At 44.7% G+C, this 11,258-nt stretch overlaps 1 protein-coding gene and 1 long non-coding RNA gene across 2 annotated transcripts in view; both read right to left on the bottom strand.

The window, feature by feature from the left end:
• Positions 1–11,258, bottom strand: part of LOC132538606 (uncharacterized) — a 484,521-nt gene that overhangs the window by 288,037 nt on the left and 185,226 nt on the right. The gene's annotated exons all lie outside the window — the stretch shown is intronic.
• ZNF488 (zinc finger protein 488) lies at positions 5,644–10,621 on the bottom strand. The gene has a single exon (XM_060190945.1). The coding sequence runs from the start codon at positions 10,463–10,465 to the stop codon at positions 9,551–9,553; it is 915 nt and encodes a 304-aa protein (XP_060046928.1). The 5' UTR covers positions 10,466–10,621; the 3' UTR covers positions 5,644–9,550.

Genomic DNA, 11,258 nt, shown 5'->3' with positions numbered 1-11,258 from the left:
GTATGAAGCTACTGGCTGGTGTTTAGAAACTTATACCAGTTCCCTACTGGCATCACCAAGGGGCCCAAAGTGAGAGATCTCTAGTATCCTCTGGGACCCTACCCAAACTCATGACAGAGTGAGGCCAAGAGGGCAGACCCCAGCCAGCGACTTGTGCCTTTGAATGTTTGCTTCAGGATCAAGTCCTGAGCCCGTCAAAGTCCAGGCTGAAGTTGCCACAGGTGACATTCTTCAGGATTCAGGCATGGGCCCCACTCCAGGCTCCAGACAGCTGTGGAATCTGGATATTCTGGGATACTGGCCAACTCTTAGTGGTTTCTCCACGGAGGAACCAATAACCAGTCCTGTCTGAATGGGAAAAACCATAGTTGGAGGCAAAAATTTCCCTCCAGTTACTTTGCCCTGTTAAGTTCAAATAAGTGTGATTGAATTTTGATTATGGCATGTATAATAAATAGTATCTCTTTTTTTCTTTATATTGGAAATATCAATATATGATTTACTTTGTGTGCAAACCAGGTTCTGACCCAGCCCCCACAACACTGAGGCAAGCTTTGATGCTACAGTCTCTTTCATCCCCTCTTTCTGAATTTATCTTAAAATTAAATTAATTAAGATATAAGGAATAATAAAGCAGGAACCAGAGGGGTTAGGCAGTGGCTCACCTGATTAAGCACACATAGTGCTATGTGCAAGGACCTGCACAAGGACTGGGTTAGAGCCCCCACTACCTACCTGCAGGGGGATCACTTCACAAGCTTTGAAGCATGTCTGCAGGTATCTTTCTCTACCCCTATATCACCTTCCTCACTCAATTCCTCTCTGTGCCCTTGAATAAAAAATAAATAAATGCAGGGACCAGGGTGACTTGCCATGCACAAAGCCCAAGTCTGAGCCATGTCACCTCATAGAAGTGCCATGGTGGCACCAAGGGAAACTCCTCTCTCTCTCTCTCTCTCTCTCTCTCTCTCTCTCTCTCTCTCTCTCTCTCTCATTCCCTCTTCTCTTTCTCTCTTATATCTGAATGAAAAATTCCGTCTAGAAGTTATAACATTGTGTATGTACAAAGTCCTAGATCTGAGATAGATAGATAGATAGATAGATAGATAGATAGATAGATAGATAGAGAGAGAGAGATATTGAAATAGCACAACACTTTTTGCAACAAATTTCAATGTCTGTAGTACTGATATCCCAGGCTCAATCCCTGGCACCAGCATAATCAAGTAGTGCTCTGGTAAAAAGAAGTGAAGGAGGGAGGGGGAAAGAGAAAAAAGTAATTCAGTCTAAATCATACTCCAAGTTCCCCACTGGCAGGTTCACTCATCTCACACCTCCTCCTTTCTGTAGGATTTAGCTGCCACCTGACTCAAGGACCTATTCATTGCCTTACCTACCAGGACAGCTATTATTGAAAATAGCCTCTTAATCCAATCAGCTTAGAATAGCAAGGGTATCAGAGGCCACTGATACTGTCCCCTGCCCTAGGAAAATACAGGATGCCAAAGAAAAAGTTTTATTGAAAGAGCTCTAGTTCTCTTAGAATGGAGTGTCTCCCCCCCCCACCTCCAGTCCAAACTGTTTTCCCCAAATTCTTCTCTCTAGTAAATTGCACAAATCAAAACACTTTAGAGAAGGCATTTGTCTGTTTATTTATTTAGTTTCATGAGAGATAAAGTATTGAGAGAGAAATAAAACATAGCACTGTTCAGCTTTGGCATATGATGGTCCAACTGAGGCTAGAACCTGGAACCTCTAGGACTTCAGGCATGTAAGTATGGTGCTCTAACCTTTCATTATCTCTCTGACTCCCTGGTATCCACACTTATAATACCATCTTCAGGACTCCAACATGATTTTTATTTAAAAAGTCAGACATGATCCAAAATAGTCAAGCTGTGTAGCATCCTTTTCCTAAAGAGCAGTGAATTACAGGGGAGGTCTGATGCCTTCAGGGGGGTCTCCAGCACCTTCCAAGTATAGAATGGATATAATATATGCCTTGCAAAAATGGCGAGGCTCTCACCTCTAATTAGGGCTTGTTTCCATATAGGCAAGGTTAGCAGGGCCAGCCCCTTATTGGACCTGTACTAAAGCTGGAATATTATAAAATTAGGGGTTTGCAGCTGATGGCTCTCCCCTTGCCGGGATAGCCTGAGGGTACTTCTTCCCGAGCCGGTGCTCTCTGGGTTGGAGAGAACTCAACTGGAGCTGATCTAGGCTGCTGTGTGGGAGAGGGATCAGGAACGCGTGCTGCACCAACTTCCGCAGGAGATACACTCTGGAACTCTCGGAGCCGGAAAGCAATTTCCAAGTGTCTTTAATCAGAAGAGCAGCTGTTTTTATACTCTCCAAGTAGGGTGGAAACAGGATGTGATATAGAGAGGGTGGAGAGAAAAGTGACTGGTGAAAATCAGAGTGTGACAAGGAGGGGGCGGAACAGGCGAGAATCCTATAACTGAACCACCAATGCCCTGGAGTGCTTTATGTAAAAGTGATTTATGTAAATAGACCAAACCTTTGGATCAGTAAATCCCTATATAGGCATAAGAAGCCAGGGGGAGATGGCAACTACCCAACACCCCTACCCCAACATGCTTTAACTCCATGCCATTTTGGCCATCACTATATAGTGATGACTATAACTGAGTAAGGTAATCATTAATTTCATATATTTCTGACTTCTGTCCTCATTTTAGGATTATCATTTGCCTGGCACTGAGAGGCCTTCTTCACCTGGGATTTGGAAGCTCCAGGTGTCAGTCAGCACTTTCCTCACCTATCTTCTTTCTCTCTTGCCCTTTCAGCAAGATGCCAGCTCTAAGACTCGGGAATTGGTCAGAGGTCGAAACCTAGGATCCTGGCCTTGTGATTGCTTGGGATCTTGACTAAAACAGATTACTAGGATTGATCTGCATAACTAAAAATATAGCTCACTTGGATAGTGTGCTCCTTTGCCATGTGGAGGGCTCAGGTTTGAGTCTGGTCCCCACTGCATTGAAGCTATGATGCTGTGTTCTCTCTCTCTCTTTCTCTATCTCTCAAAAATAAAATATTTGGGGGTCAGGCAGTGGTGAAGTGGTTTAAGCACACGTGGAGCAAAGCACAAGGACCAGTGAAAGGATCCCAGTTTGAGCCTCCAGCTCCCCACCTGCAGGAGAGTCACTTCACAGGTAGTGAAGCAGGTCTGCAGCTATCTGTCTTTCTCTCCCCCTCTGTCTTCCCCTCCTCTCTCCATTTCTCTCTGTCCTTTCCAACAATGAACGACATCAACAATAACAATAATAACCACAACAGGACAACAAAAGGGGGAAAATGGCCTCCAGGAGCAGTGGATTCATGGTGCAGGCACTGAGCCCCAGCAATAACCCTGGAGGCAAAAAAATGAATAAATAAAATTAAATAAAATATTTTAAATGGATCTGAATTCAGAATATCCTATCTTAATTTTATTAGTATATTTCAGAGATTTATTTTTATAAATCTTAATTGAACAGTTGTTGCTGGGAGATAATTTATTAAGTCATAAATTGAAGTCTGGCAAAATAGTTCACCTGGATAGTACACCTTTTTCGCCATGTGCATGACCCAGACTTGAGCCTGGCCCTCTACTGCTTTGGGGGAAGCTTCAGTGTTATCATGTCTTTCCCTTAACCTCTCAGTCTCTTCCTATCTGAAAAAAATCAGCCTAGCAACAAAAACTACAAAAAAATATAAATTGACATTTTTTTTCAGCCCCTATAGGCATTTTTCATTCTCTTCTCTAAGAAGGAAGACAAGACTCTGTTGATTGATGCAGGCTACTGTGTGACATTCCTAATGGCAGTATGGCCAGGAAACCATTTGGGTCCAAGATCCTAGGAGTGAGGACAGGGAAAGGCATCTTGGAGGACAGAGGGAAAGACTCCATCCAGTGCAGAATGGACAAACAGCATTATGCTGACAGAGGACACTTTCTTGACATGGCCAAGGGAGTGTTGGGGAACTCTGTAAATCTGAGAGAGAAGGGAGAAATTTGAGAGTGAGAGACACATACTCTACCAGAACCATAGGCTCAGGGTGAAAAGCAAACTAAATTAGAGATTTTTCTGTAAGGTGGCAAATTTACTCTAGAACTAGAGAGCAAAAATTCATACCTGTGATATGATGTTTTGTGGCAACATCACCCTACAACCCTTAACTGGTATGGATGGTGGTGGAGCGAGAGCTTGGGCAGAGTCATGATTAAAAGTGACTACTCATTTGTAGATACAGGAGGGCAGGCCAGAAGGGATGAGACTGGATTTGACTGCCAAAGCAATTCTGAGGACTCAGTCTGGTGACAAGTAGGGGCTGCCACATTAATAAACTGAAACTCATCAGCTCTGTAAGTCATCTTTGAGATTGTCAAGTTAAAGGCTACAAAGCAACTTACATCTATTTTGCCAGTGACTCCTTGTTTGAAAGTTGACTTGGAGGGAGATATATCTATCACTTAAGTGAATTTAACTAAATTAACTTTAAATTTTAATGTCTGTCATGCTTGTGAATGGTGGAGGGTCACTGTTAAAAAAATAATAATTCTGGGGGCTGGGCAGTAGTTCACAGGGTTAAACACACTCAATACAAAATGCAAGGACCCATGCAAGGGTCCTGGTTTGAGCCTCCAGCTCCCCACCTACAGGGTGGGTCGCTTTGCAAGTGGTGAAGCAGATCTGCAGGTATTTAACTTTCTCTCCCCCTCTCTATCTTCCTCTCCTCTTTCAATTTCTCTCTGTCCTATCCAACAACAACAACAACAACGGTGGAAAAAGTCACCATCAAGAGCAGTGGGTTCATAATGTAGGCACTGAGCCCAGCAATAACCCTGGAAGCAAATAATAATAATAATAATAATAATGTTAACAGGCTAAGGATATGGATAGAGCTGCCAATGCCCATATCCAATAGAGAAGCAATTATAGAAGCCAGAACTCCCATCTTCTGTACCCCAAAAGCATTTTGATCCATACTGCCAGTATGGGAGGAATGATAGGGGGAAGATGACCAGAGGGCTCTGAACTCCAACTCCATCAGGACCTGGAAAAAGAAGAGGAAAAAGAGAGGCACATTTGGATGTAGTAATAGGTGTATGTGTGACTTGGAAAAGAAGAGAAGATGGGACCGCAGGGGGAAAAAAGGCAAATACATACAAATATAGACAGATAGTTGTAGAAATAATAGTCAACCTATATCTACAACCTTAAGAGAACTGCTGTAGATTACAATAGAGGAGTTGGGGATTCAGAACGCTGGTGGTAGGAACGGTGTGGCGCTGCACCTCAGTTATCTTGTAATTCTGTAAATCACTAATAAAAATAATAATAAAGTTCTATTTCAGACCATGAGGTTTGTAAAGGAGGAAAGGTACTCTAGGGATGACCACTACATCTAGACTTCTTAGCGGCTAGTCCTAGCCATGGCCTATTTGCCCTGTGACCGTTTGCATGTTTGCTCATTAGTGAACCCCAACTGCTGCTATAAGGTGAGGGGATGAACTTGAAATCCGGATTCCCTTTCACAGTTGGAAATAGCTCAAGGTTTTGCATGCCTAAGGTCCCAGGTTCAATTCCTAACACCACTTTAGTTAAAGTTGTTCTGTTTTCTGGCATCTTTCTCATAAAAATAGATATAAAACATACTATTTAGAGTTCTAAGGTTATGATATATTTAGAACTTTCAAAATGAATTCACAGAAACTGTAGAACCTTTCTATAGCCAGAAGAGAGCTGCATATACCATTTTACAGATATCCAAATCCCTTTAAGAAACTAATTTGAGGGGGCTGAGAGGCAGCACATCCTGTAAAGTGCACATAGTACTTGAGCGCAAGGACCTGCTCAAGGATCTGGGTTTGAGCCCCTGACTCCCACCTGCATTGGGGTTGGGGGGCACTTCACAAGCAGCAAAGTGGGTCTGCAGACAACTATCTTTCTCCCTCTCTATTTTCCTTCCTCTCTCAATTTCTCTGTCCTATTCAATAAAATGAAGAGAAAAAAAAAAAAGAAGAAAAAAGAAATGCCTCCAGGAACAGTGGATTCATAGTGCCAGTACTGAGCCCCAGCGATAACCCTGGAGACAGAGAGGGTAGGGGGAGAGAGAGAAGAGAAGAGAAGAGAAGAGAAGAGAAGAGAAGAGAAGAGAAGAGAAGAGAAGAAAATAAACGAAACCAAGTTTAGATTTGTCAGAAGGCTGGAACCTGGCATCCCATTCATTCTTTCAGTATATGCCTGTTGAACACCTTATTTGCACCATGGTGCTCTAGATGCCAGGAATATAACAACAAGAAAAACAGCAAAACCCCTCAAGGGGCTTACTTTTACCGTTGGAAGACATAGGAAGCAAGACTAGCCATTAAGGCCAGGGTGGAGCAGGGGAAGGGGTGGGGAGAGCAGAATAACAAACAACAAAAAATCATAGTATATAATACAGTGAAAAGTGTTCAAGGATAGTAGGAAACAGGGAGGGGCTAAGGGGGGAGTGTGTAGGAAAATATTAGTTTTAGGCAGGAGGTCATAGTTTGGTTCTAAGTTCCAGTTTTTAAACCACACATGATGTTTCTTGACCATACTTGGACAGGCAGAGCAGACATGTTGCAGGCTTTGAAGGACAAATGCTCAAAGTCAAGTGGTCATGGGGTCTTCTTGCACTGCTTCTCCTGAACTGCTGATCTTATGAGAATCAGTTGACCTCTGTAAGGTCGGTTTCTTCTGCAGTAAAATGACAATTAAATGCCTCCTCCTCCCAGGCATGGTTTATGAATTAAAGTGTATAATGTTAAGTCCAGTGTAGAGTGTGAAGTCTCACGTTCACACTCTAGGAGATGCTCTTTCTGACAGGAAGCTCCAACTGGCTACTTGTCAAGGCCTCTCTGCAGGCAAATTGAACCTACAGATATCTTCCGAAAGGGTCAGACTGCAGAGCTGTTGTTCCAAGTTTCCTCAGGGAGAATGGGGGCCTCCAAGCCTTTTGGAAAACAGCAAGCTGGCTCTGGTGGGGCCACCTGGGAGCACCACCAAATCCTTCCAGATACAGAGGGAAAGTATGGGAAGGTCTCTCTCCTCTAGTCCACCCTTTTCACGGCAACTAGAGGTTTCTTGGATGTGTCTTTGAGAGACACACATCCAGGGTCCGGAGCTGATACATCTGGTTAAGCACACACATTATAGTGCACAAGGACCCAGGCTCAAGCCCCACTCCCAGAGGGAAAGCTGCAGGTATCTCTCTGTCTCTTTCCCTCTTTGTCTTCTCTCTCCTCTCAATTTTTCTCTGTTTCTATTGAATAATAAATAATTTAAAAATTAAGAAAGAGAGAGAGAGAGTCATCCAGTGTCCTGATCCAAACACTTGCCCTTTGACACCTTCCCCCCTCCCTATCTCCAGGGCTCCTCCCTGACTCCTTTCTTTTCTTACATAGGCCATGCAGTACCTTGGGATGCAGTTCTGGAGCCTGCTGCACCTCAGTCACGCCCTCAGAGTTGGAATCATTTCAACATGTCTCCACTTCCCAAGAGGGAAGTATCTGAGGGTCCTGTTCTCCTTCTCTAGCCACAGTTTTGACTTGGGCATCACCCTATCCATGCATCATTCCAGCATGGACCTCGGCCTGACATCTGTCACACTGTACTCTCATTATTCTCATCATCTCACAGCCTGAGGGCAGTGGTTCAATTCACTGTGCTTCTCCCTGCTTCCCTAAGTCCCTGTTACCCAGAGCCCAGTACAGTTGGGAATGATAAATGGATGGAGATAGACTGAGGGCAGGGGGAGGATGAAAGACAGGATGATGGGGTAGGGGTAGGTGGGACAAGTTACTGCTCTGGACAGAGAGAGTAGATGTGGGGCTTGACCAAATGTTTGGATGATCCTCCAGTTTTTGTCTGAGGTCCCTACTAGCTCATTTTCAACAAGCCTGACTTTTATAACAAAGGTCCCACCTGATTCCTGGAAACTTGAGGTCAGTAACAAACCCTGAAAGTAAGGGGACGGGGAGTACCAGTTGAAAAGACTACACTGAACCATAAAAAAAAAAAAAAAAAAAAACCTCCCAACAAATGGTTTTCACACAAAGCAGTCTGTTATATCAGTGAGTTTGCATCATTAGAACAAGAACACATGTGGATAAACAGAGAAGTCACTGAGAAAAACTGAGCATGTTGTCTATAGTAAGTGGTACCCAGAACTCTCAAAGACTTCACAAAATTTAAAGGTTGCAGTCCTTGCACATACTCAATTCCTGTAAACTAAGGGGTGAGTCTGTCACTCCATGTTTTTTTTTTCCTTTTCATATTTGAAATGTGAAGAACTGTGGGATAGGGAGTCAGGCAGTAGCGCAGCTGGTTAAGTGCAAGTGGCACAGAACACAAAAACTGACCTAAGGATCCCGGTTCAAGCCGCCAGCAGCAGGGGAGTCACTTCTCAAGCGGTGAAGCAGGTCTGCAGGTGTCTATCTTTCTCTCCCCCTCTCAGTCTTCCCCATCTCTCTCCATTTCTCTCTGTCCTATCGAATAACGATGACATCAACAACAACAGTAATAATAACTACAACAACAATAAAAAACAACAAGGGCAACAAAAGGGAAAATAAGTAAACTTTAAAAAAAAAGAACTGTGGGCTAGGTGGTGAGCTTCATTTATTCCAGCCCTGAAATGGAATTATCCACTCACTCTCTTATCAAGGATTCACCATGAGCACGATGTACACTGTAGTGTGATTTGCATTGGCAAAGGGGATGCTGGTGGAAGTGATCCAAGGACAGGCTTAAGATGTACTTGTGCATTTGCTCTTGACCTTTTGTACACTAGCTATAGTCACGAGAAAAATATGTTGATCTGGATGACCATATGAGCTGGAGTCAGTTATCCAGGCCCAACTCAACTTCAGTCAACCCCTAGGTCCATGATTTGAAAAAAAAAAAAAAAAAAAAAAGATACTTTAGGTATTTTTCAACTGAGATCTGCTTTAGGTTAACTAACCCATTGGATAAGTATCATTTATTCAGTGTTCATAATGTATTAATACTAGGCATCATGCTGGCTAGTTTTTATGTAACCCTAAAAATAGCCCTAAGGTAAAGGGACAATTACTTCCAATTAAAAGACAGGAAAATGTGGTTATAACCAATTAGTTCAAGGCCATGGTTAGTTTATGAAAAGTTAACATTTGAATGCAGGCTTCTCTACTTCTAGTGTTTAAAAAAGTGTTTTTTTCTCCATCTGGAGCAGAAGGAAAGTAGACAGGAACAGAGCCCCTACTTTTGAGGATGCCAGAAATACTCGCTGGCTTTGGTCATCCCACCCCTAGACTAGCAAAGGACATCATTCTATTTTATGACATGATGGACTTTAAAATACCTCACAAGGCCTTGGTTGTCTCTTTCATATTTTGACTAAGTTGTCCATGTTCTAGTTCCAATGGTGATAGCCTTGTAGACCATTGTGACCAGAGTGCAGAGGCAAGTCAAGCAAGCCCAAGCTGTCTCACTTCCAGATGCTGGATGCCGGAAATAGGTATCTTCTCTAGAGCTGCCTGCTAGCTGTGAGAAGTCATGTGTCTGGAGAGATGGTGGCGCTCTTGGAAGTATTCATGACACATAGGGCAGGAGAGGGCTTCTCCCCTCAGCTTCGTAGAGTACAGGTTGGGTCGCACCTGCTCCTTTTTGTGGTGGGACCGCATATGCAAGACAAGGTCAGTGGTCAAGCGAAAGGAGAGGTTGCACTTTGCACACCAGTTCTGAGTGGACAGACTCAAGGACGTAAACGTGGGTGGCAGGAGGGCCCAAGAGGCAGTGGTCGAGGTGGACAGTGATGGTGTGGGGGTCTGTGTAGTGATGTTCTTGAGCCACAGTGTGGGTGCACCCAGGAAAGGGTTAGTATAGAGAGGGACATTTTGATGCAATGTCTGCAAGTTCCAGATATCACCCACAAGGAGCATGGAATTTGAAAGTCGACCCCAACACGGGAGGTCTACTGTGTTGATGAGTCCCAGCAACTCCCCCAAGGCATCTGCAGGCCTACCTGCCTGGAAGACAGAGGTCAGCCTGGTTCTTCCTGCTGGACTCTTGGCTGGTTTGCTGAAAGCACTTCTTTGCTCCCCATGATTTCTGCTGGGCCACACAGAGAAGTCTGAGCTAGCACCTGGGCCAATGGGTATGTCCTGGGCCAGATTCTGGGGCTTAGTATGATCCATCTCCTGGGTCTGCATACCCACCAGTTTCCTCTTGAGCCAATGTACTTCCTTGAATGCACTCTGTCCCTGTTTCCAGTGCACCGTTTGGGCCAGCTTGTCTGGGGCTGCTGACAGTGCCAGCTCAGCACTGGCTGTGTCCTGGCTATCGCTGTCCACAGCAGCCTCAGAGCCCAGGTAGCTGCTTTTCTGTAGGAGGACTGACTTGTGACTCCCATCTTGCATGCACTCACTTGGAACAGTCTCCCTCCTGGCAGCCATGTTGACTAATAAGACCTGAGCCAGCTGAGCAAGGAGGATGCTCCACCAGCTGACAGACTGGAGGCTGGGATTGGAGGCTCTGGAATGCTTGGCCCTGAGAGCAGCAGGAAGGTTAGAGAGCAGCCCCAGGGGCTGGGCTGGCCATATTCAGACCACTGGACTCTGCAGAGAGAGGAGGCACCAGACAACAAATCAAAGCACAGTCGCTTAGGGATACACTACAGCACACAGCTGTAGCCTTCCCAGAAACCTCCCCTCAAATCTCTTGAGAAAGGTGACAGTAGGAATATGACCATGAGAATAGATAAGTCTCCATGTGAGCCCAGGCTCTGCTAACTCTAGTTGTGTGACATTAACCTGCTGTGTGAGAAGTGGAGCCAAAGTCCTCCAGGTAGCAGAGACCTCTGCTGGAAGCACCAGGAACAGCAGCCCTAGAGACAAACTCACAGATAGTTGTCTCTGGCAGACAAGGTCAGGAAAATGCTGTCTGCTAGGCAGGCCATGCGACAAAAAGACTAAAGGGGTTGGAAGCTCTATGGGTCACCTTTCAACAAGACAACTTTGTCAGAAGGATTACCAAGACCATAAGCTGTTGACTACACTCAGCCCCACTTGGCCCTGGCTGAGTGTCAAGGGCACAGGCAGAGGTCACTGTTACCAGGCAGCTGGTAACAGTGTGTGAAGATGTGTTGTCTTTGGGGTCCTTGCTCCTCACAGCACCCTCCACCTTCTCAGTTCTAAATTCACCTGCTGGTCCCCAGGCTGTGGATGGACCTGTCTCTCAGTTTGCTGG

This window comes from Erinaceus europaeus, chromosome 1 (genome assembly GCF_950295315.1).
Source record: "Erinaceus europaeus chromosome 1, mEriEur2.1, whole genome shotgun sequence".
In the NCBI taxonomy this organism is placed as follows: domain Eukaryota; kingdom Metazoa; phylum Chordata; class Mammalia; order Eulipotyphla; family Erinaceidae; genus Erinaceus; species Erinaceus europaeus.
Note: the sequence above shows the minus strand (reverse complement) of the source record. Positions and strands in the feature narration are given on the sequence as shown.